The following is a 25,801-nucleotide window of genomic DNA, read 5'->3' on the forward strand; positions in this document are numbered from 1 at the left end:
GTCTCCGTAACCCACAGCCAAAGATAATCATAACTGATATTGCATTCAGTAAGTGTTGGCTGTTATCTGTCACATGATCACACTGTTTAATGTCTGTCTTCCGTTAGGTCCATGAGGGCGGGGACTGTGTCTGCCCACTCCAGTGTCTCCTCAAGGCCCAAGCCAGTGCCACACACACAGCCAGCACTCAGTAAGCGTCCGTCAGGTAAGTCTGTGACCCCCTCTCCTGCCCTTTTCCTTCCTGAACCTGAGGACCAGCCTCGTGTCATCTTTTCCACTAAGGTCTCACTTAAAGCCCATTGAGAAAGATCATCCCAGTCACATCTCACTTCCTCTTGGTGCGGGGCCCTTGGACATTACACTGCGTGTGGCATGGAAGAAGTTGTCCTGCTGGTGTTGTGCTGTGAGGTGATCATTCTGTGGTTAGTCCCTGGATGCTTATGTCCTTGCTTAACCGGAGGGTAATCGACTTTGGAGGGGAAAACACTTTCAGTTTTTAATCATTGGGAGCTTGGCCCCATTTCCTCCTACATGTTTACAGTGGACAATAAATACTTCATGGAGAAAGAAAGGGAGGGAGGGGAAGTGGGAGGGAAGAAAGGAAAAGGGAGTGAGGAAAACCTGACAAGGCCCCAACGCTGAGGAGGAATGCTTGCATTTCAAGTCAGGGAGGGTGACTCTTCAAAAGGAGAAACAGGAACTTCCCTGGCAGTCCAGTGGTTAAGACTTCACCTTCCAATGCAGGGCGTGTGGGTTTGATCCCTGGTTGAGGAGCTAAAATCCCACATGTCTCATGGCCAAAAAGCCAAAACAAAACAGAAGCAGTATTGTAACAAATTCAATAAAGACTTTAAAAATGGTCCACATAAAAATCTTCATTAATTAATTGAAAAGGAGAAATAATGGGGTGTTCCCTGGTGGTCTAGAGGCTAGGATTCCAGGCTTTCACTCCCATGGCCCAGGTTCAATCCCAGGTTGGGAATCTGAAATTATCAGGCAATAAAATAAACAAAAATTAAAAGGAGAAATAAGTAAGGCCAAAAATGATCAAGCAGAATGGTAGGGATAATACAAGAGAGAAGCTCCCAAGAGCCTAACTTGAAAAAAATTTCAAAGGCAGATTGATGTGTGTCGAAAAATGGGAAAATGTGGGATTCTGGGGACCTGGGTTCATGGGTCATTAGCTGTGACCTTGGGTGAGTCAAGTCTCCCCTAAGGAGCCATTTCCTTACTTTTACAATTAGCTGGTCTGACTCAGTCAGTGGTCTTCTGGTTGTGCTCTAAGGAGCACTTCAGTTCATGCATTGGCTTCTACACAGAATTTAGTTTGAGTAAAAGGCTATGCAGCCAAGACTTCCCTGGTGGTTCAGTGGTTTAAAACTCTGCTCCCAATGTAAGGGGCCTGGGTTCAATCCCTGGTCTGAGAACTAGATCCTATATGCTGCAGCTAAGAGCCCACGAATGGTAATAGCCACAACTACGACCCAGCACAGCCAAATAAATAAATAAACAATTTTTTAAAAGGATATGGAGCTACAGCCACGTTTGAAAACTACTGGAGTCAATGACCCCTATCACAACTATATAAAGATCTCAAGTTTTGTGATTCAACAGGTCTCTCCCATAACTGCAGCCCCTTCCTCACAGAAGAAAAGGTATACATGGGCCTTTGTCTCATCTTCTCAACCAGACTTTAAATTCTGAGAAGGCTGAGTTTGGGCTCATGGTTCTCAGCTTCCCATGACAACTTCCCTTTTGGGCTCATGGAATCTCAGCCTTGGCTGGATTTATAAAGGATGTTTCACAAAGTTCTGCATTTGGATGCCTTGAGAGGGCAGCAGAAAGGCTGTGAGAAGGAGGATCTAATCCACCTTGGGGGCTCTCAGGGATGTGGGGACCCCCATCCAGAGGGGTGCTGCTCATATTCGTGTCTTTAGTTTCATGACCTGGTCTGTCCCCTTCTGCTCAATCTCTGTTTTCTTGTCTCTCCTTTTCCCAGTTGCCTCCCGCCACACCCCTGCCTGCCCAGCCTGAGGTCTGTGCTCCCTCTGAAGCCCTGATGCAGAGTCCTGTATGGAGTCCTGGGTGTGGCCAGGGAGTCAGTGAGATGCCCAGAGCAAGCAGGGCTGAATCAGGCATCAGGGGCCTTGCTCTCAGGGGAGGAGACACCTAAAGGGCCCATACAAAGATACAAGGACTGGGACTTCCTTGGTGGTCCAATGGTTAAGACTCTGAGTTTCCAATGCAGGCGACAGGTGCAAGTTTGATCCCCAGGCAGGGAACCAGGATCCCACATGCCATGTGGCGTGATAAAAAAAAAAGTTACAAGAACCATAAACAAAATGTGGTACCTGCACACACATAGCGGAACACTATTCCTGCTTAAAAAAAAGGGAATTCTGACACTTACTACAACACAAATGAACCTTGAAGACATTACGTGAAGTGAAATAAACCAGTCACAAAAAGACAAATACACTATGACTCCATTCATATGAGCTATCTAGAGTAGTCAAATTCATAGATACAGGAAGTAGAATGGTGGTTGCCAGGGATTGGAGAGAGGGGGAAATGGGGATTTATTGTTTAATGGATATAGAGTTTCAATTTTATAAGATGAAAAAGTTCTGGAGACTTGCTACACACCAATGTGAACACACTTAACACTACGGAACTGAAAACTTAAAAATTGTTAAGATGGAAATTTTTATATTATGTGCTGCAAGAATACTGGAGTGGGTTGCCATTTCTTTCTCCAGGGGATCTTCCCAACTCAGGGATTGAATCTGGGTCTCCTTTATTGCAGGCAGATTCTTTACCATCTGAGCCACTAGGGAAGTCCCGTATGTTATGTGCGTTTTACCACAATTTTTTTTAAAAGAAGAGGAGGGAGCAAGGACCATTTGAGGATCCTTTGGTATTCCCAGAGCTCCTGGTGGCCCTCTTTCTGCTTGTCACCTGGACAGACCTAAGGTAGAGAGTGAGCTTTGGAAGGAAATGAAGCTCCTCCTGATCACAGCTCCTCAGACTACAGACCCTTCCAAAACTTTCTGCTCACGATCTGACCCTCCTGTTTCGAGCTCCCTGGGCCCTGGCCCATGTTCCCCAGCTCCAAGATACTGCTTATTCTTCTGAGGAATATGCAAGAGGCCTCAGGTGACATTATCACACACACTCACAAAAACCCAACTCAACGAATTAATTGGCTTTAATAAACAACTGAGGCTGGTTGGGACTTCAGCCTGGCCTTGCTGAAGCTGTTTATTTATGGCAAGGACTGTGGGCCCTTGGAGTCCCCAGGGCTGCCATGCAGGGGAAAGTCCAGGACTCCAGCTCCAGTTCAGTCACTCTGGGCCTCTCGGTAACTCACCTGGGCTAAGGCCCCGGGCCAGGCACCTGAAAGAGAGCGTGAGATGGAAAGGGTTCTACCTCCCCCTCCACACCCCAGCTCCTGATGATGGCCTCACCCCCACCAGCCAGCACCAAGGCCGGAGGGGCTCAGGGAAGGGGGTGAAGAGGAACAGGGTCAAGGGCACAGGCCCGGGACATTCTCTTCCACCTGCAACCTGGCTCCTCACAGCCAGAAGCCTACAGAGGAAGCCCCACCTGAGCGATTCATCTGGCCTTGAGAGATCCCAGAAGAGGCAGGAGGATGTGACTGCTGGGTCAAGATTGGATGCAAAGACCAAGGAGGCTGGGGGCAGGGCAGGAAGGGATGAAGGGGAGGTGACAGGAGCACTAAGAATGCAGGGGCGATGGGTGGGGCCGGACTGCTCTGGGCTCCTGCAGTGTCCTCGAAGGGGGTCAAACCAGAGAAAAGGGCTCTAGGGCATGTGGTGTGGCTCTGGGCACCCCACCCCGCCCCGGGAGGGGTGGGCTGCACTCACCCTGGAGGGATCTGCTTCACCCAGACATGATGTGCTTGACAAAGGCTGGGAAAGAAGACGGAAAACAGCCACGTCACCTGGCCCCTCTCGACCCCTTAAACCCCTCCTCCCTGGTCTATACCACCTGACCACAAACCTTCCCACCACCCTTTCTTCAGACTATGATTCCCTTTCCCGTTTGGGGTTGATGGGGAGAAAGTGGAAGAAAGGAAGGGAACTAACCGCTGCTCTGTGTACACTCTCTGTGCTGATACCAGACATGGATGAAATGAGCTACATTATCTCTGCCAATCCCTGCAACCCTGGGAAAGGGGCCAGCATCACCCCGTTGCTCAGATGAGAAAACCAATGTTAAGAGAAGGTAAGCGACTTGCTTAAGATCACCCAGCTGGTATATCACAGAGCTATCTCCAAAATCCATGCTCCTTCCATTACGCAGTGATGTTCACTCCCAGGAGGGAAAAGAACAATGTCAACTGGGAGCTCACCAAAGACCATGGGGTACACATATCCTCTAGCTCCTGCTTCTCTTCTGTTCTGCAGCCCCTCCTGGCCTGAACTGTACCCACCCTACCCCACCCCACCGCATCCCTGGCTGCCCGAGGAAGTACAGAATGAGCTGATACCTTCGTAATTGATGCAGCCATTGGCATCCTCCTGACCTGCTAACAGCTGCTCCACTTCAGCCTCACTCATCTTCTCTCCTGGGGTGGGAGACAGTGGGCACTTAATGACAGATGGGCAAAGGACGACTGGCCAAACCCAAGCACCCCCTTGAGTCTGATGGCCCAGGACTTCCTGGATCGAGGAAGTGGTCAAACCAAACCTCCCCCAAGGCTTTGGAAGGTGGAGTCAAGGTCTTTAGACCCTTCCTAGCCCCCAAGGTCTCTCCCTCTGCCTACAGCCACCAGTGGGTAAGCAGACCAAGGCCTTAGCAACAGAAGCAAAGACAAGGACAGGGGCCCTGGGTCCCACCTCTCAGGCCTCACCCCTGCTCTCCCAGCCTGCTCTCGTCCCCTTCCAACCCTGCTGAGCAAACCCAGTTGGGGACAATGGTACCTACAGAACCCAGGAAGATGGGCTTGGACCAGAACGTGACACTCAGGACACAGGCAGCCCCACGTCTCCCCAACATACGCTGCTCAGGCGCTTCTCATCCTCTGTTCCTCTCCCGTGGGCTCCGCCGCTGCCTGGCTGGCATACGTACCCAGGGTGGCAAGGACGTGGCGAAGCTCAGCGCCCATGACCGTGCCGTTGCTCTCCTTGTCGAACACGCGCAGCCCCTCCACGAAGTCCTCGTAGGTGCCCTGCTCCTTGTTTCGGGAGATGTGCTGCAGGATGGGCAGGAAGGTCTCAAAGTCCAGCATCTTGGAATTCATCTCTTCCGGTAGGACCAGCAAGGAAAGGAATTCGACATGAGCTCGAGGGGAGCAGAGGCTCGGGAGAGGTGTCATCGGGCTCTGCCAGGCTAGCCCAGAGCTCAGCTGCCATGACTTCTGGGTGGGGCCCCCAGTCAGGAATCCTGGAGGGCACAAAGCCCCGGCAGGAGCTGGCTCTGGGCACTCTTCTCAGTGAAACGACCCGGGACCTGTAATGCCACCCTGACCTCTGAACTCCAGGCGGCCAGCGGGGCAGGGAGGTGAGGGGGCAGCAGCAGGATCTGAGGGGCTCCAAGTTCTCACGTTCACAACTTAGACCTCGGACACGTGACAAACTCCCAGTCTCAAGGGTAAACTGACAAGACTGCAAAAAAGAAAACTTCGCACAACTCCAAATTTGAGTCCCCTCCCTCATCCCCACCACCTGCAGCAAGTCTGAATCAGTAATGACTAGCACCTTTCTCCCACACTGCTGTGTGTTAAAAGCTTTCATTTACTTTTGTGTTTTTGACAAGCTATAAACTGCAAGAAGAAATTGGCAAAAGATAGTTTCTGTTATTAAACTACAGATTGCAATAGATAATTATTTAAATAATTCCTACTGAACAGTAAGAAAAAGATGAGAAACCTGGAATAAAAACTCTTGAATATTTATCAAAGTTTAAAAAAAAAAATTTTACTTTCATAGAGGTAAAACCATTTTTGAGTATCCCAAGGCTGGCATTGCTTTCCTTTATAACCCAGAAACCACCCACAATGGAAAGACCCAAATATCTTTTGCCCTCTGAGAAGCTCTACTGACACAGGCAGGCTCCTGGTCCTCTGGTCCTTTCTGAGCCACATCCTTCAGCATTGCTGGTGTCTTCCCCAGCAAGAGTAGGAGGGGAAGGACCCAGAACCAAGGAAGAGGGCAGGAAGGCCCCAATTTGGGCCCAGGAAATCTCTAGAAATGATCCACCCTGGCTAAGGGTTCCTGCCCAGGTCGGCCCAGCCCTGGCCCCTGAGAAGGACTCATGTGTTAGGGCAGCTGTTAGCCTGACTGCCACAGTGACAGATGACATTCACAAATGGGACCCCTTGCACCACTTTCTAAACCCTCATTCACCAAAACCTATCTAATGCAAACCAGTGAAACAGGCATCATTATAGAGCTGAGCCTGCGTCTGCTTTAACTTATATTAAATGAATAATTTGCAATCTCAGTGCTGTATTATCAGAAACACATTAACCGTGATACAACTCAGGGTGGTCACAGGACATCGCTGTGCTGTAACCCCTCACCCACAATTTCTGGTAGAGGTGGGGGTGATGGTCAGTTCCCAGTTTCCCTCCCAGCCCCTCTGCCCCATGTCCCAGGCACCCTGTGCATCAGAGGAAGACACTGAAGCGGTAGAAAGTCGCGCCTGCTCCCCAGGAGTTCCCACCCTCACGGAGAAAATGAGAACAAGCCCAGGTCACACTCTTTTGAGGACTGACCAAGTGCCAGATGTTTTGGGTAATTCTAGAAATGGGAGGCAGGTTACCTGGGGCGAGCAGGTTGGCCTTGAAAGGAGAGAGCCCCAGGGGTGGGGAGGGGAGGCTGACCTTCCGGCTTGGGCTTGCCCAGGACACGAAGCACCTCGGCGTTGGTGGGGTTCTGGCCCAGGGCTCGCAGCACGTCCCCACACTGCCCATAGGTGATCTTCAGCTCTCCAGTCGGGGTCCGGTCAAACAACGAAAAGGCCTCTTTGAACTCTGCAGAGAAAAGACTGACTGCAGCCCCCTGGGGCCAAGCGAAGGCAGTGACTAGGGGCTGATCAGCTTCTACCCTTGTTGAAGAGCAGGTCAACGGAGTTGATAAAATATTTCTCTACAGCCAGCATGCCAGCCCCTCCCTGGAACCCATGCCCACCCCATCTTCTGACAACTAAAGAAGTATCCTGGAGCCCCCATGACCTGTTCCAGCATTGGGCCTGGGATCTCTTCCAGCAACCACTTGTCACATCAATTGACATCTCCCCTGCCTCTGCCCTTCCCATCCACTCATCTTTCCAGGGAAGTAAAAAGCACTGGCTCAGGAGTCAGGACTCCTGGGTTCTCCTCCTGGCTCTGCCAATCAATGTAGAATAAGCTGGGCTGGGTCTCAGTCTTCTTAAGCAAAGATACCAAGAGTCAGTCCTCACCTGACCCTCCCAGTTGAGTGCCAAAGGAGGGGGCAGTGTGTGAGCCACTCTGCAAAGTGATAAGACCCGTTCAGAAGTCAGCCAATAACAGTACAGTCTGTCCCAGGCTGAAAGGGAGCTCTCAGGCTGGACAAGGTGACAAGGTTGGACAGTCAACCCACCCCAGCTCTGCCACTGACCCACAGGTGGCCTCGGGCAAGCTCCTAACTTCCGTGGGCCCTCTGTCTCTCAGCTCTATGGTGGAATGACGGTGTGCACCTGTTGGGGCTTCGGGGGGATGACTAAGCCCTCCAAGCGTGGTGTTTAGCACGTGGTAAGGGACTTGGCTAACAGTGTGTGTGTGTGCACGCACACACGCGTGTAAAGTCAATCACATTCAATTCTTGGCAACCGCATGGACTGTCGCCCATCAGTCTCCTCTGTCTATGGGATTTCCCAGTCAAGAATACTGGAGTGGGTTGCCATGCCCTTCTCCGGGGGATCTTCCCAATCCAGGAATCAAACCCACGTCTCTTGCATCTCCTCCATTGGCAGGTGGATTCTTTGCCACCAGTGCCACCAGGGAAGAAGGCAAGCGGTTATTATTATATTTCTAGTTCTGAAGCCAGGCTCACAGAAGATGCCAGTGCAGGAGCCCAAGACGCCAGGCTGAATGAAGGCACTCCTGGGCCCTTTGCAAACAACCTTAAGTCCTCATCAATTTGGGTTCAACTGGCTCATTACCGGGGATAATTTGGACTGGGTATGGCATTGAAGTACCCTTGTGCTACCCATGAAGAAGCTGTTTACAAAGTGGATTAACAATATAAACCTAAGAGGAATGTGTGAACTACTTAGGAGAAAAGCTGTTTTTAATCCTCTCTAAGTACTTTAGAAACACTTACTTCCTTAGAGGCGGCATATGGATTATTTACAAATCATTCCACATATCAAAACAGGTTCCCCAAGATGTTTACCTGCAGCTCTTTATTAGACTTTGTATGAATTGCAAAGAGATAAAACCGCATGTCTTTCAAATTACTAAATAATTGAGCTCAAATTCCATTTCCGTTGCTTACTTGCTATGTGACCTCGGGCAAGTAAATATTTAACCTCTGTAAACCTCTTCTTTTATAAATGGCACCTGCCCCATAGGATCCTTAAATTACATTCAAATAAAATACAATAGCACATGTAAAAAATCTTAACTCTGCCAGTTCCCCGACAATACTGTTAGTAATCTCTCACTGACTTCAATCCCAATTTTAACACTTAACTGTGTGATCTTAGCCAAGCCACATAACCTCACTGAACCTTGGTTTCCTCCTCTGTCAAAAGGAATAGCACCGACCTCACAGCTTTGTTAGAAGAATTTAACTCTTAACATGTATAGCTATTAACATGGCTTCTGGCACAAATTCATTGTCCGATAAATATGGTAGTTGAATCTGCACTCAGGCTTTTGGAACTTCTAATTCATTCAAAAGAGTGAGGGCAAACTTAAAGATGCAATCTCCACATAAAAGAATGATATTTAACAGGAATAAATAATAGGAAGATTGAACAAGAGGAAAATAATAAGAATGATGACCTATGGTTCGAGCACTTATCATGGGCCAGCCTCTGAGTTGATAACTTTGCATGAATTACCCCATCTATATTTACAAAAACTTTATACTATAGGTATTATTATCCTCATTTGTAGGCCACTGCAGATGTGACTTCCAGCCAACTATTAAGGAAAACAAGTGAGGAGAGAGGAGGAGGAGGAAGTGGCCTGTTGTCCCAGTGAATGTTCCTGCCTGCTGGGAAGGCTGGAGCACACATAAAAACCCGACACTGAAATCTAGGATTGCAACTAGGGGGCAAACTAGCCCAGTGATCTCAAGGAATATGAGAGATGACACTCATGGTCTCTGAAGAAACTTTTTCTCAAAGTTCTATAGTAGCGAGTTGCCTGCTAGAGCAATGAGCAATGCTGATGATCCCTTTCCAAAGGGATATGGAAATCTGGAGAGGGACCAGAGAAGGAAGTCAGGAGTTAGAAACCAGCTCTTATGAGAAAAAAAATAAATAAAAGAAATTGGGGCTATATCACCCGGAGATTACAAAGCTAAGAAAGGATTTGATGACTATCCTCAAATAGATGGAGGTTATCTAGAGAATGCTGAAAAGAATCACAGAATTTCTGAATTGAAGAGAATCGAATACCTTCAGTTTGCAGAGGAGAGAATTCAGGTTTAAAAAAGTGACTTGCACTAAGTCTCATGGACACCAGCGGCAGATTTAGGGCTAATAGCCAAGTCTCCTGGTTCCAAATCATGTTCTTTCCAGCAAAACAGAAGAAAATCATCTTCAGGTTCACCAAGGAGCAAAGGAAGAGATGGGAACAAAATCAAAACCGAAACAATTCAAATCCAACCTAAGGAACAATGCCTTCAAAGTCAGAGGGATGAAAGCCTGGGATCAGTTAAGACCCAGCCCTGAAAATCTTCATGGAGAAAAGAGGCAGCCAGCTGTCCCAGTTGGCTTTGACCAGGATTCTCACTTGGGAAATGAAAAATTTTTATCATTGATTTTCTAGTCTTCCTGGGTACCACTGTGTTTGTATATACAACGAGTATAAATTTAACTTGTTATTATTGTTTAGTCGCTAAACCATTTCTGACTCTTTTGCAACCCCATGGACTGTAGCCTGCCAGACTCCTCTGTTCATGGGATTTCCCAGGCAAGAATACTGGAGTGGGATGCCATTTCCATTTCCAGGGGATCTCCCTGACCCAGGGATCGAACCCACGTCTCCTACATTGGCAGGCAGATTCTTTACCACTGAGTCACCTGGGAAGTCAATATATGTAACTAAAATGCATTAAAATTAATTTTAAGAATTTCACAGCACTCCAGACTATTGACAGAAAGTGGGTGTCAACAGAATAATGCAAAAATGGAGTCAGATTTAGTTCACTAGATTCAAAATGCATCTGCCATCATCATGCCCTTTTTGTGAGTAACTGGCTTTTTGGGAGGAGAAACTTGACAATAACTATTACAATTTTAAATGCACGTAGACCTGACACCTCCCTGGCGGCCCAGTGGTTAAGAATCCGCCTTGCAATGCAGGACGCCGGTTCCATCCCTGGTCAGGAAACTAAGATCCCATATGTATGTGTTTAGTCACTCAGCTCTGTCCAACTCTGCGATCCCGTGGGCTGCAGCCCACCAGGCTCCCTGTCCACGGGATTCTCCAGGCAAGAATACTGGAGTGAGTTGCCATTTCCCCTTCTCCAGGGGAATCTTCCTGACCCAGGGATTAAACCGGCATCTCTTAAGTCTCTTGCATTGGCAGGCAGGTTCTTTACCACTAGCGCCACCTGGGAAGCCCCAGGATCCCATATGCCAAGGAGCAGCTAAGCCAACTCTCCACACCTAGAGAGTCTGTGAGCTATCACATAAGATCCTGCAATACATGGCAAAGACTCTGCGTGCCCCAGAGACCTGAGGCAGCCTAATTAATTAATTTTTTAAAAATAAATAAATAAAATGCACATATCCTTTGACTCATTGCTAGGAAAGCCTCCTGGGGAAAGCATGATGATTTTTCCCCCAGCTGGGGATAATCTGAAGGTCTAGCAATATGAGCTAATTGGATTAAAAGGTACATCCATGTGTGAGAATCTATACAGTGGTTTAAAAGAATGAGGTAGAACTGTTTTTGTGTTCAATATAAAAAAGATATTTAAATAGATAATTAAATAATATATACTATGTTATATATTGTTGAACCCAAATGTATATTAAATGAAAGATGCAGGACAGTATGCACCATAGGACTCAATCTGTGTAAACTTTACACATACATACTGGTGTAACATGATATATTTTTATCAAAGGATACGTAGACCTGTTAACAATGATTGTTTTGGGGAAAGCAGATCAGCATGAAAGGAAAGCAAGGGGAAAATATTTTTATTTTCATTACTTATTTTTAAGTAGTATACTAATTTTTATCATGTGCTTGTGTTAGTTTCATTTTTCAAATATAGCCTGTGCTTAAAATCAAGGGGTTTGATCGGGTGACCTTTCAAGGTCCCTTCCAGTTCGTATGATTTCCTGTTCAAGAGTGATTTGATGAGGGAAACAGAGGGATAAATTGCAGTGAGGGTGAGGCTGTAAAGTAGATATCACAAGATGAAACATTTCATTCTCAAAACACCAGAATCCTACAAAAGAAGGGCTGAGGGGCTTGTCTAGAAGCTACACTTAATAATATCTACATAACATTGAGAAAATAAATTGTCTTCATCAAAGAGAGAGAAGAGCTGATGGAGACCACAGGTGGACTAGGGTACCCCCAAGACATCGCTGGCCCTGCCACCACTAGGGGGCTGAGCGTCTTGGCAGACTTCATGATGCAGAGGGAGAGAGCTGGTAGCCTAAGGAGGGCTTTTCAGTAACAGCAACAGAAATGATGGTTTTTAAATATCTTAGATTTTAGGGTAGAGAAAAGAAAAAAAATTTTTTTTTTTTGCTGTGCATCTGTTATGTTCCAGGCCGTCTGGCAGAGCTGTTCAGAACTCAAGCCTGGAATCAGATTGCCTTCGCTGGAATCCTGGCTCCACCACCAACTATCCGTGAGAGACTGAGCAGTCCACCCAACCTCTTTGTGCCTCAGTTTTACCACCTGTAAAGTGGGGTGGTGACGGTCCCTACCCTACCTCTTAGGGTTGTGGTGAGAAATAAATTAATCCATGTAAAGGGCTTAAGTAATAACAGTCAACAAAGAGCAAACCCATACTTGCTATTTGTTTTTGTTTGTTTGTTTGTGGTGGGGGTGTTTTTTGGATTGTTTTTTCAGGCGCACTGAGGATCTCAGTTCCCTGACAAGGGATTGAACCCTGGCAGTGAAAGCCCAGAAGCCTAACCATTAGGCCACCAGGGAATCCCCTATACTTGCTATTTTGCACAACAGTTTTCCAGTCATGCTTTTGTGTACCCTGACTCAAATACAGGTTTGCACTGGTGATGGTGATGAAATGATGGTGATGGTGGTGATGATGGCAGCGACAGTGATGATTACTCATGGTGATCATGACAACCCCTTCCCCAGGAGGCACAGCGGAGAGGGTGTGGGGGGTGCTGGACTTATCAGTACTCACCTTCGACCTGGTCAGCAGTGAAGTCTATCTGTGGAGAGAAACAGAGGAGTCAGGGCTGGGACTGCTAACGGCTTCCAGTGAGAAGCAGAAACGGCTTCCGGGGCTGCTGATTCACCCGCCGCAGACACGGAGGAGGAAAGGAGGTTATGGGCTGAGAGTCAAACACTGGCCTCCTGACGACCAAGCCACAGCTGACAGCCTATCAAATACTGCAGCCTCCAAAACTCTCTCAACACCACTTGTGAAGTGATGGCTCCAAGTGAGAGGGAAAGAGAAGTGCTCTGAATAACTCCGGAGCCCACACAACTCCCTATTATAATTCCTTTGGGTCAAATGTAAATTCCGTCCTAAAAGTTGTAAATGGTTTCTCCCCTTTCTACTTGACACTAACTTTCAATCTACTGCCTTCAACGAAGCCTTCCCTCATCCCCTTCCACTCCAGCCCCTCCTTCAGGCACACATCCCTCCCAGGCACCCTGGGGCAGGGAGCCTAGTGTGGGCGAGCCCTGGATGCTTCCTGTTTTCCAGTCATGCCTTTATGTGTACCTCAGCTCCTTAAAACCAGGGTCCCCACAGAGCAGGGAATTTGAAAGAAAAAACCTGACATAGAGCAGGTACTCAAAAATTATTTGTTGCAAGAAAGAGTAAATTTTGGATTTTCTTCCCCTAAATTCAAATCTGAGTACAAAAGAAGAAGGTGGAAAGCTCTGAAGATGAATGACAATGAACAAGCATGAGTCATCATTTTAATTTAGCATCTTATGTGTTACTTCATGGTCTTTATCCACCATCACCACCACCCCCTCAAATCCGCTCTCCACTGGTGGTGGAAACCAATCCTGGAGCATCTTCTTCTTCTTCCTAGTTCTGGTTCTGCTGCTCTGTGCCCATCCGAAGCTGACCTCATTAATGAACACCCCTGAAGGTGGCGAGAATGAGTTAGGAGAGCAGGAGAGGGGTTACACTGTGTTGGGAAAGGAAGTGGCTATGCCCAGGATGGATTTTGCCAGAGGTGTAGGTGACGGTGGCCAGCAAGCTAAAGAAACCCCCTAAATGGGGTAAAGGATGCCTTGAATGAACTCTCTGAGGAACAGTGCCATTTGCCTTACTTGGCAATGCTTTAAGTCCCAGGAGAAAACATGTAAGAGATATTAATATAAAAACATAACATCAGAATATATAGTCATAACCACACACATTGGACTGAAGTTTACTTTTGCTTTATCTTTTTAAAAATTTTTTTCTACTTTATTGAGGTATAATTGACAAAACTGTAAGATTTTGAAAGTGTACATTGTGATGATTTAATATATGTATACATTGTGAAAGGATTCCTCCCATGTGTTAACTGATACATGTGTCACCTTATTTATTTATTTGCTATTTTATTTTTGTGAGAGCACTCAGGTTCTACTGTGCTGTGCTAAGTCACTTAAGTCATGTCTGACTCTCTGTGATCCCATGAACTCCTCTGTCTATGAGATTTTCCAGGCAAGAACACCGGGGTGGGTTGCCTTTCCCTTCCCCAGGGGATCTTCCCAACCCAGGGATCAAACCAGTGTCTCTCATGTCCCCTGGGTTGGCAGGTAGGTTTTTTACCATCGTGCCGCCTGGGAAGCCCCCTACTCTGTTAGCAAATTTTAATTATACAATACGGTATTACTGATCGTCATCACCATTTTTACATTAGATCCTCAGACTGGCCCCTGGCAACAACTTTTCTACTCTCTGTTTCTCCAGTTTGACTTTTTGTTTTTATTTAAATTCCACAGGCATGTGCTACCATGCAGTATTTGTCTTTGTCTGGTTAATTTTCATTTGTACTTTTGCTCTGTCTTTGAGCAAAGAACCTTCTAAGCAAAGGAACTGGGTCAGTATAAGAGGGGAAATGGCCCTCAGAAAGATACCTAATTTTTTTTCCACTTTAAAGCAACTTCAACAACTCCTAGAACTGGAAGACCCAGACATGGAGAAGACAATTGCAACCAGACGCAAGAAACTGGGGAAGGTGGGTGATGGAGGGGAAGTGATAGGCCAAAGAGAAGGCACTCCGTTGATACCAGCAGGCAGTTCTTGTCCAGACTAGGTTGACCCACAGGAACAGTACATTATCAGAACTAATCAGAAATATAGGTTTCCTAAAGGGGAAGATAGTCAGCTTTTCTTGCTAGGCTCTGCTCATAGAGGGAGTGGTATATGACCTAGAAAAGCTTCAGGGACTTTCAAGGTCTTTTCCTTTGCCTCAGTTTCCCCAGAGTGTCCCATAACCAAGCTCAGGGGTGGGGCAAGGGCCTCCATCTCTTGGCCAAGCCAGTTCTGCTTAACTGCTTCCTTGCTGGAATGACTATAGGTTAAACCTACGGTTCTGGGCACGGTGGCAGGTCCCCCAGGGCTGCGGGCACTCGGAAGAACCCTGGCAGGGCCAAGAAGGGTCATCCAGTTAGAGTTCTGGGGGCTAGTTTCCTGGCCTCTTTGTTACAGAACCAGGCCCTGAGCTGTAGTGTTGATCTGATTCCTCACCAACCCCCCAGCTCTGCCCTGAGGCTGAGATCCCCAAGGGCCCACCATTCCCAACCAGTTATTAATAGCTTTTCATACCAGTAGCCACTTGACCTTTTACATTCTGGTGCCAACGCTTAAAACTGTTTCAGTCTCCAGGGGGCTCTGACCCCCTCCTTCCGTGGCCCATCCCCTCCCAGTTCCATCCCTTAAGCAGCTGGGCCAGATAACTGAGAGGCCTAAAATGACTGAATCAGCAGGCAGGGTCTACACCAGCTCCAAGGAGAGGAGCCTTCCTTGGAGGCGTGAGGCAAGCAGGGCGGGGCGGAGAGGGAACAGGGCTGGGGCAGCCAGGGAAGCCTAGCCCAGCCCCCACACCTGCTGAGACAGAGGGTCTCAGACTGGGATGGGCCAGACCACTGCCTACTCCAAGCAGGAGCCCAGGGTAAGAGCGCAGATGAGGAGGAAAGGAGACAACATGGGCTGAGAGTCGAACACCAGCCTCCTGACCACTGGGCCATAACTGATGGCCTGCCAAACAATGCAACCTCCAAAACTCTCTCAACACCTCATTATGAAGTGAGGGCTCTAAGTGAGGGAGAAAGAGAAACACTGAATGATTCTAGAACCCACACAGGAGGGGCTCACCTGGGTAGGGAAAAGGAGAGGCAAGCTGGCTCTTCTCACCTTACCTAGGGTCTCCTTGCCCCCCACCACCCATCCACTGCAAGGGTCTTTGCAAGTGAAGCCTTTCCCTGACCCCAGCACACAGAGATCATGCTGCCTCGCTATTGACATCATCAACTCTGCAGTAAACTGGAAGTGATTATTCTGCGTCTTTTCTCTTAAAGATATCACACAGTCTTTTTTCTTCACTATGGTGCTTGAAAAATAGTTTGGGTGGTTGGTTGGTTGCACCTCCTGCCATTTCCGACTTTACTGAGCAAATGTCGGATAACAGAACAGAGCTTCCTCAGTCAGGGCAGAAAGCTGTTCTTGAGGCAAAAGAACAGCCTACCAACCAAAAGAGTGCTCCCCAGCACCTTCTCCATCGCCCCTGAGACTAGGATCGGGGGCGCGGACACCTCAGCCCTCACCCTGGTCCAGCCTCCATGAAGCAGATCTCTGAGCTCCAGGGCCAAGAGAACCCTGAATGTCAGCCCACCCTCATCCCAATGGCTAAGGCTCACTCACCTTTACGCTCTTGGGGTCAAAGGCAGGTTCCCTGAGGGGCTCAGGAGGTGGGGCAGGAGACGGGGTCGGGGCTGTGGCTGGCTTGGCCACCTCCTTCTTAGGCTCAGGCTTCTTGGGAGGCATGTTGTCCTGTTGGGCTCTTCCGAGGAGGTGGGATCTAGGAAGGAATCAAGAGATGTGGAGCGCCGGGGAGATGAGATGGGAGCCTGGGCCGCCTCCTGCCCCTTTTATCCTGGGCAGGAGCCCCCAGAGAGGGGCTGGGTGAGAGTGAGAGCAACTGCTGCTGACTATAAAAGGAAGAAACACCAGCAGGGTACAGCGGACAACTGAGCATTGTCACCAGGTTTGGGGCCACCAGCCCCCTCCCCCGGCCCTTCCCCCCACACCTCACACGCCCCGCGGCCTCCACCTCGGGGACAGGGAGGCTGACCCCTTCCTGTCAACTGGTGGACGCCCAGAGGGGCCAGGGAAACAGAGCCTCTCAAAAATGCCAGAGTCCAGCCAGAGAGATGAGCTGACTTGAGCAGCTGATAACCCTCACACAAAGCCCAGGGGAGGGCCAAGCTTTTTTTAGCCCCTCCTGAGCAGAGGCAGCCCACTGCACATTCCTTTTAAGCCAAGATCCTTTAAGCCAAGAGCCACTCTGGGGCCTCGGCTCTGCCCTGAGGTTCAACTCCAGCCTGCAGCCCCGGAGCAGCAGCTGGTGGGGCCAACCCGCACTGTCTCACACCCTCCCAATCCACAGGGTAAAACCCTCCATCTCTCAGAGGTGGCTCCCCAGGAACCCCCGCAGACCTCAGATTACTGGGTTCACCCCCTACAGCTTCATTCATTCAACAAAAATGGAGCATGTAACTTGTGCCCAGCAGGGACAGAGTGAGAAGCAGACAGTTTGGCTGAAAGTCAATGAGACTAGAAGTCAGAAAACTTGAGTCTCATTTTTACTATACCCGTAACTCACTCTGTGCCCCCTGGGTGTGTGTGTGTGTGTGTGTGTGTGTGTGTGTGTGTGTGTTACTATGTATCAGGCACTTGTAGTTAACTGTCATTCATAGAAAATTTCCTTAAATCTTCCCTACAATCCTATAAGGTAGATATTACTATTACTCCCATTTTGTACATGAGGAGAATGAGACTAAAACTAGTCAAATAGCAAGGCCATTCAGCTAATGAGCTACAAACTAGGATTAGAACAAAGGTGTGTTTGATTCTAAAGTTTATGCTTCAATGCAGCGCATGAATGCTCAGTTGTGTCCAACTCTTTGCAACCCATAGACTGTAGCCTACCAGGCTCCTCTGTCCATGGAATTTCCCAGGCAAGAATATTGGACTGGGTTGCCATTTCCTACTCCAGGGGATCTTCCCGACCCAGGGATTAAACCTGTGTCTCCTGCATTGGCAGGCTGATTCTTTACCACTGTGCCACATGGGAAGACTTATGCTTGAATAATTGATACTATAATCCCATAGAGTGGGGGACAGGTATGTTTGTGGTTCATCAGAAAATGTCAGGAAGAATACACACCAAACTGTCAACAGGAGACACCCCTGGGGACTCGAAGGGTAAGGACAGGAGGATGACAGCAATTTTCAGTTTTTTAGTTTTTTCACTTCCTGTATTCATGGAAATTTTTACGAGCATGTACTGTTTTTGTTACAAAAAAAAAGTTGAAAGTTAAAAAGCTCAGAAAAACAATGATAAAAAAGCTTATCCACTGCATAGAATTGCTTTGAGTTGAATCTTACAGCTCTATAGTTCAGAGGATGAAGAGAAATAAAGCTGAGAGAAGCAGAAAAGTCAGAGCCTTTCTAGGTCCGGTTTCCTTTCCTATAAAACAAGATTTCTAGAGCACCTAACACCTGGTGCTCCGGAGTCCGCATCTGCCCATTCTCTGGGCTCCCTCAGCACAGGCTCCAGGTGCCAGCATCAGAGTCAAAAGGGCCCTTAGAGATCGTCTCATCCCACCTGGTTTGACGAGGAACCTGAGGCCCAGGAGACTTCAGAGCTACCGTGAGACCTTCGGCTGTTCATGGGCAGAGCGGGGCCGGCTAATCCCGGCTCCCTGTGTCCACGTGGTGTTCCTACACTACCTGCCCCTCTTGTACCCTGCACGCGCTCCCTCCATCGGTGAGCAGAGACGCCTCCAAGGAAAACAGGCAGGGGGCTCACCAGGTGGTCCCGTGGATAAGAATCTGCATTGCAGGGTAGGGGATGTGGGCTCTATCCCTGCTCGGGAACTAAGATCCTATGTGCTGCAGAGCAACTAGGCCCAGGCCACAACTGCTGAGCCTGATGCCACAGCTAGGGAGGCCCTGTGCTGACTGAGACCCCACACAGCCAAATAGATAAATACATATTTAAAAAGATACCGATCCAGGAAAGGGGACCAGGACAAATCCAAGGGATCCTAGAGCAAGGCCAGGGCCCAAACCCTAGGCCCGTCCCGTCCTGGGCTGGCATGGCGGCTCCTTGGCTCTTTTCTCCTCCCCCTACCCCTTCTGCCTTCTATCTTCCTTCTGACTCCTGTCACCTGCTAGCACCCTTCAGTATTCCCAGCTGTCCTCTCCCTGACCACCTCCTCCAAGGGTGTTGGGAGCTCAGGTTGTTGGTGACGAGGAAGGAGGGAATAGGAAGCCCAGTCTCTCCTTCTCTCTCTGCCCCTATTCACATTCCCTTCCTGGACGAGGTGCAGAGACAGCCACACTAGAAAGCGACAGGCCAGGGACTTCCCTGATGGCGCAGTGGAGGACGGGAGTCTGCCTGCCAATTCAGGAGACACAGGTTCGATCCCTGGTCCGAGAGGACCCCACATGCCCTGGAGCAACACAGCCAATACTCCTGAGCCTGTGCTCTACAGCCGAGGAGCCACAGCTACTGAACCCGCATGCTGCAACTACTGAAGCCCCCGAGGTAGAGCCCATGCTCCGCAACAAGAGAAGCCACCGCAGCGAGAAACCAGCCCACCACAACAAAGAGTACACCCTGCTTGTCGCAACTAGAGAAAGCCTGCCCAGCAACAAAGACCCAGTGCAACCAAAAACAAATACACAAATCAAAATTATTAAAAAAAAAAAAAAGAAAGAAAGAAAGCTGCAGGCCAGAAGCTACAAGAGCCGGACATTACTAGTTCTGACTGCCAGCCACTTCCCCGTCTGGGCCCCAGGTTCCTTATCTCTAAAATGAGAGATAATCAGGAGCTTTCAGGGGTCAACAGATATGTAAGGCTTCCTTAACTGGCTTCCGGCTGTAAGGGACATACCCCTGCCACTTCAATCAGTATGACTCCTGCGTGTTTATATGCTAGAGGCCCCACAGTCATTTCCTAGGATATAGTTCTATGGTTTAAAGGTTTAAAAATAACCAGTTGAATAGAAGAACAAGTTATTCTAACCATTCTGGGAAGAAGTATGATCGCCAAAAGACAAGCAGCTAGAAGGCTGTCTTTTCCTTTCTTTTTCTTTTTTCTCCTCTTTTATTTATTCTTTAAGTTTTTTTTTTTTTTTTTAATGCTTTCAATTCTAAGGTAAAGCAAAGTGTCCAGCCTTCTTGGGAACAAAGCTCTGAGGTTAGAAAGCTGAGAACGCTGAATTGGGCTGGGGGATCTGGAAACACAGAAAGGGCATGGGCTTTGGAGGCAGACAAGCACAGGTCTGAATCCTGATTTTGCCATTTCTAAATCTTGGGCCCAGCACCCTCAGGATCCTCAACAGTAAACATTTTCTTCTCCAGCTTTTGTATGAAATATTAGTTAGGCACCACAAGCCATCTCTGGCACAGAGGAAACAACAAGACTTGTCAATTTCACTTTGCGTTCTGAGGCAGAGGAAGCTAGAGGTGGGCTCTGGTTTCTGCTTTCCCAAAAAGACAGGCAGGAGAGGGGCCCCCAGGAGGGAGGGATGACTAACGTGGCAGTGGCTAATGTGATTGTAAGGTGTGGGTTTAGGAACGAGAAAGAGGTGGAAGGGAACAGGAGAGGGGAAGGGCAGCTGCTGGGTACCCACAGAGTGAAATATTTGTGGCTCAGAAAGCATGTAGCAGCTCCCTGGGGCCAGGCAGCCTGCCTGTCAGCGACATTCAGACGAGGAACCTGCCTGCCTGAAACCTCAGTGGGGAAGGAGACGCTCCTCAAATCAATTTCTGACTCTCGTTAAGCAACCCCAGCTAAAAACAAAGTGGCTAGCACTTCAGAAGTGACTAGAGGGGAGCTATGGTTTCCCAGGAAGAAACATGCATCAAGAGTCAAGATACCTGACACTAGCCTTGTTATTACTCAAACTCAGTGATGCCCACAGTTCATGAGACCCCAGGAACTGGATCGGAGGTTCCACTTTCTTATGGTCCTCATTCTGCCTCACAGTCACTGCCATTTGCTTCCAATCTCATCCACCTAGAATACCCTTGAGGCTTCCCCGGTGACGCAGTGGTAAAGAATCCACCTTCCAGGAAACGGAAGAGATGGGGGTTCGATCCCTGGGTTGGGAAGATTCCCCCCGGAGGGCATAGCAACCCACTCCAGTATTCTTGTCTGGAGAACCCCATGGACAGAAGAGCCTGGTGGGCTACAGTCCATGGGATTCCAGAGTCAGACACCATTGAGCGCACACACACTCCTGAGAATACCCTTCAGGGGGCCTATGGCAGGGTTTTATCCATCAATACGTGTTGACCAATCAAAGCAAAAGAAAGAAGAGGTGGCAAGAACCGGCAGCCTGACTGCGGCCTCCAGGGAGGCATGGTCCCCAGCCAGAGTGGGTGCAGCCACTCACATGCTGCCAACAGGAGGAGGAGATGGAAAACGCAGAACAGTTCACACCAATCAGCTTACACCACATGTCGAATCTGGACAAACACACAGGGGAGGACGGAGACCACCGGACTGACTGGGCTGAGCTGACACACACTCACACATCCTCCTCCCTTCGCCTCTGACCACCCAGCGCTGTGTCCTGCCCTGAGAGAGATCAGTTAGAGCCTCCTGCCCGGGATCAAACGCTGCTGACAATAGGCCTGGCTATTAATGCCTTGTTCTTGTCACCACCCCCCTCCTCTCGTCTGGCCAGTGTCTCATCAGCTGGACATCACGGGGCAAGCCCTGGCCAGCACTGCTTTTATCTGTTCCCATAGAGGGCACTGGACAAGTCAGGCTCTGCCGCAAGGACCCACTCAGAAGTTAGAGTCCTGGGTTAGAGTCCTGATTAATTTGCCAATTAGACAACTAGTTAACTTATTTTATTTATTTGGCTGTATCAGATGTTAGTTGCGACACATCAGACCTTCTATCTTTCTTGAAGCCTGTGGGATTTTTTTTTAAGTTGCAACATGCAGGATCTTTAGTTGTGGCCTGAGAACTCTTAGTTGTGCATGTGGGATCTAGTCCGCTGACCAGGGATCAAACCCTAGCCCCTATATTGGGAGCGTGGAGTCTTAGCCACTGGACCACCAGGGATGTCCCCTTAGTTAACTTCTTTATATCTCAGTTTTCCCATCTGTAAAATGGGGCTGCTAATATAACCTGTGACTGTGAAGATTAAATGAGTTAATACAGGTGATAATGCTTAGTGCCTAGCACAGAGCAAGTGCTCAACATCCTTAAACTTGATTGAACCAGTGTGACTGGTGCCCCGCCCCCCCAAGGTCAACTGTGGAAGAATTATAAACAGAATATACCACAAAATGAAGAAAACTGTGAGATATTCCTTGGGTGAGGGAGACCCCACTCTGAACTGGTGCGAGTGAGGGGTGGCTTTGGTTTATGGCAGGAGGTGGCCAGGCATGGCTGTGGAATGAGAGAAAAAAAAAGTGTCTGAGGTTTTCATCGCTCTTCCCTGCAATTTCTTAGGACAGTGATGTGACATCGCCTTCAGGACTCAAACTACTGGCTTACACAATGCGAGTGTACTGAGTGCCACTGAACTGCGCAGCTAAATACAGTTAAAATAGTATGTTTTCGGGACTTCTCTGGTGGTCTAGTGGTTAAGAATCCGCCTTCCGCAAGGGTGGGATGATCTGAGAGAACAGCATCGAAACATGTATATTATCAAGTGTGAAACAGATCGCCAGTCCAGGTTGGATGCATGAGACAAGTGCTCGGGGCTGGTGCACTGGGATGACCCAGAGGGATGGGATGGAGAGGGAGGTGGGAGGGGGGTTCAGGATGGGGAACACATGTAAACCCATGGCTGATTCATGTCAATGTATGGCAAAAACCACTACAATATTGTAAAGTAATTAGCCTCCAACTAATAAAAATAAATGGGAAAAAAAAAAAAAGAATCCGCCTTCCAATGCAGGGGACATGGGTTCAATCCCTGGTCCAGAAATTAAGATTCTACCTGCGTTGGGGCAACTACAGAACCCACATGCTCCAGAGCCCTCACATCGCGACTAGAGAGATGCCTGAGAGCCCCAACTAAGACCAACTCAGTCATAAATAAATGTTTTAAAAAACTAGTATGTTTTGTGTGACTTTTACTACAATTAAAACATTTTTTAAAATGCAATGCTATTTTATGTTATAATTCTTAAAGTGAGAGATGGGTTCATGGTTACTAGTTTTATGCTTCATAACTTACATAAACATTACATATATTCTAAGTATCAAATACTTCAAAATCAAATTAATATATTTAAAAATAAAAAAGTTATCAATGAACTTTTTCTGCCCTGGAGCATTAAAATCTATCCTTCTACCTATCACTTTGTGGACAACTTTCAGGGTGGATGAATAGATAAATGCACTATTTTGATCGGGCTGTTAGTTTAGGGAGTGTACACAAAAGTCAAAATTTATCAAACTGTACAAATTAATGTATGTGCCTATTATTGTATGTCAATGATTCCCCAACAAAATTCTGTAAAACAAATAAACAACAACAAAGAAACACTGATCCAGGTGCTGGTAAGGGTAACATCGGGGCATTGAAGATGCACTGTGCTCATGAGGAGCCAATCAAAAACAGGAGGGGGAACTGAACTTTGGACAGTTGTTTCCTCTCCTCATCCCCTCAACTTTCCAAGCAAGTGAATTGCAATCTAAGAAGCACTTCCCCCTAAGGTTGCTTCTCCCGTGGGAGGTGGGGGGCAAAGGGTGATGTCTGACATGAGGAGTTATTTTGTGGGGTTGGGTCTGATTGACTTGGGAGTTTTGATGCCTGGGATTCTCAGTCTTAGGACTCATCCACTCCTGACCCTCACCCCCTGAGCTAAATGGCGCTGGTACACATTGTTGAACAGAGCAACCTATGTACCCATGGGCAAAATAACAAGACAGGTGAAGAGAACAACTAATTCAGATGGATACAACCCACTTGATTACAGATTGTCCCTTAAGTAGAAGGATGACCAGAACAGATCAAGATTTTAAAAGTAGGTTAATAAACATGTTAAAGGTGGTTCAAACAGTAGAAGATCTGCCTGCGACACAGGAGACTCAGGTTCTATCCCTCGTTCAGGAAGATCCCCTGGAGCAGGGAATGATTTCCCTCTCCAGTATTGCCTGGAGAGATCTGTGGTCAGAGGAGCCTGGCAGGCTACAGTCCATGGGATCGCAAAGAGTTGCACGTGACTGATCGACTAACACTTTCGCTTTCAAAAGAGATCAAGGCAAATATTACCAATATGACACCAGAATGAGAAAACATAAAGAAGAATCAAACAGAAATATCACATATGGAAAAGTAGAATAGTTGAAACAGGGAAAACAACTTTAATAAAATAAGCAATGTTAGGCATAAAAAATGAATAACTAAAATTGAGCACACAGTAGACTTGAAAATTAGTGGAATGGATACAGCTGGGAAATATATTAGGGAACTGAAAGACAAAAGAGAGAATATATCCTAGAAGAAGAAAAGCAAAGCAAAGAAACAGGAAAGCTAAGAAATATGAGGGACAGAAGCAGTAGTGCTTCGTGGTTAGAAGAGCAATCAAGCTAAGTATACATCCAAAAAAAAAACCTCACATAAGATCATAAAGGACATGAACAGGATATTCACCTTACCATGATTTGTGGTGGCAGGACTTGGAAGCAATCTGGGTCTCCATCACTGGGAATCCCTGGGTAAGAGGCACAGGTACCATGGAAGAGTATGTAGCAGTTAGAAGCAAAGGATTAGATGCATACACAAAAGGATCACAGTGATAAGTGAGAAACTGAATGAGATCTAAGCCATGATAACACTTCCATAAATTAAAAAATATATGCATATATATATATATGCACTACCATGTGTAAAATAGATAGCTAGTGGGAAGTTTGGAGAAGGCAATGGCAACCCACTCCAGCACTCTTGCCTGGAAAATCCCACGGAAGGAGGAGCCTGGTAGGCTGCAGTCCATGGGGTCGCTAAGAGTCGGCATGACTGAGCGACTTCACTTTCACTTTTCACTTTCATGCATTGGAGAAGGAAATGGCAACCCACTCCAGTATTCTTGCCTGGAGAATCCCAGGGACGGGGGAACCTGGTGGGCTGCTGTCTATGGGGTCGCACAGGGTCGGACACAACTGAAGCGACTTAGCAGCAGCAGCAGTGGGAAGTTTCTGTGTAGCACTAGGAGCTCAGCTCAGTGCTGTGTGATGATCCCGATGGTTGGGATGGGGTAGGGCGGGTTGGGGTGGGAACGAGGCTCAAGAGGAGGTGGATAGGTGTATACATATATCTGATTCACTTCGTTGGACAGCAAAAACTAACACAACATTGTAAAGCAATTATACTCCAGTAAGAAAAGAGAAGTAGAGAAAATAATTAAAATTGGGGGAAAAATGTGCATACAATCTTACTGATATCATATTGGTTATGAAGGAGCTAAAACTGAAGCTTCAAGTAAAGAAAATGCTTATTTGCAAATTAGCTAGACAGATATGAGAATTTATGCTAAAGTTGAAATTTCTCATAGTACAAATTAGTGCAGAGTTTTCTAACATAAATATGCAGGAGATATAGTATTATGTAAATTGGCTACAAAAACAACAAGAAAGTTTAAATGTTGGTATTAATACATCTTAGAGTTGCTTTTTAATTTATGCAATATCTCTTTAAATTTCATGTGAATAATATTGATTGACAGGAGAGTTGGTAAATTTACTTATCTTGGACATAGTTTTGAAACTGATATATGCTTTTGCTTCAAAGTTAAATCAACTACAAAATAAAGCAATTTTATCAATTTGGATGCAGATATTAAAAGAAAGTGGGGTTTTTTTGGTATTTAATTCAGTTACTGGAAAATTTTAAAGCATGCTTGGAACAACTCGTGTACATGAATCTACTTTTCAATATCAATTTTATGGTCTAAAAACAGTTCAAGTATTTCTGATGAAAATTTAGCATCCAAATTGAGGTACACTGTAAGAGTAAAACACACAGTGGATTTTGAAGACAAAAAAGAATGTAATATATCTCAGTAATTTTTATATTGATTGCATCTTGAGATAAAATTTTGGATACACCGGATGGAATGAAATACATGAAAAAGTTTAAAATACATTCATACTAGAAGCATTACCTATTATTCAAGAACACACATAAACAAAAGAAATACACAT

At 47.2% G+C, this 25,801-nt stretch overlaps 1 protein-coding gene across 5 annotated transcripts in view; it reads right to left on the bottom strand.

Annotated features, from left to right (window-relative positions):
* Positions 1–3,192: 3,192 nt before the first annotated feature.
* Positions 3,193–25,801, bottom strand: part of MYL4 (myosin light chain 4) — a 35,898-nt gene continuing 13,289 nt past the window's right edge. The window contains exons 2-9 of one of the 5 annotated variants that reach the window (XM_043465719.1): positions 24,257–24,312; positions 16,257–16,413; positions 12,564–12,591; positions 6,851–7,000; positions 5,095–5,268; positions 4,514–4,591; positions 3,888–3,932; positions 3,193–3,396 (exon numbers count right to left, since the gene is read on the bottom strand). In XM_043465719.1, the coding sequence (XP_043321654.1) occupies positions 3,904–3,932; positions 4,514–4,591; positions 5,095–5,268; positions 6,851–7,000; positions 12,564–12,591; positions 16,257–16,379 (582 nt within the window). In that variant the 5' untranslated portion in view covers positions 16,380–16,413; positions 24,257–24,312 and the 3' untranslated portion in view covers positions 3,193–3,396; positions 3,888–3,903. Of the gene's footprint in view, positions 3,397–3,887; positions 3,933–4,513; positions 4,592–5,094; positions 5,269–6,850; positions 7,001–12,563; positions 12,592–16,256; positions 16,414–16,642; positions 16,790–24,256; positions 24,313–25,801 lie in introns of those variants that run through there. The other 4 variants (XM_043465729.1, XM_043465701.1, XM_043465710.1 and 1 more) reach the window with 4 other exon arrangements.

This window comes from Cervus canadensis, chromosome 1, assembly GCF_019320065.1.
Source record: "Cervus canadensis isolate Bull #8, Minnesota chromosome 1, ASM1932006v1, whole genome shotgun sequence".
In the NCBI taxonomy this organism is placed as follows: domain Eukaryota; kingdom Metazoa; phylum Chordata; class Mammalia; order Artiodactyla; family Cervidae; genus Cervus; species Cervus canadensis.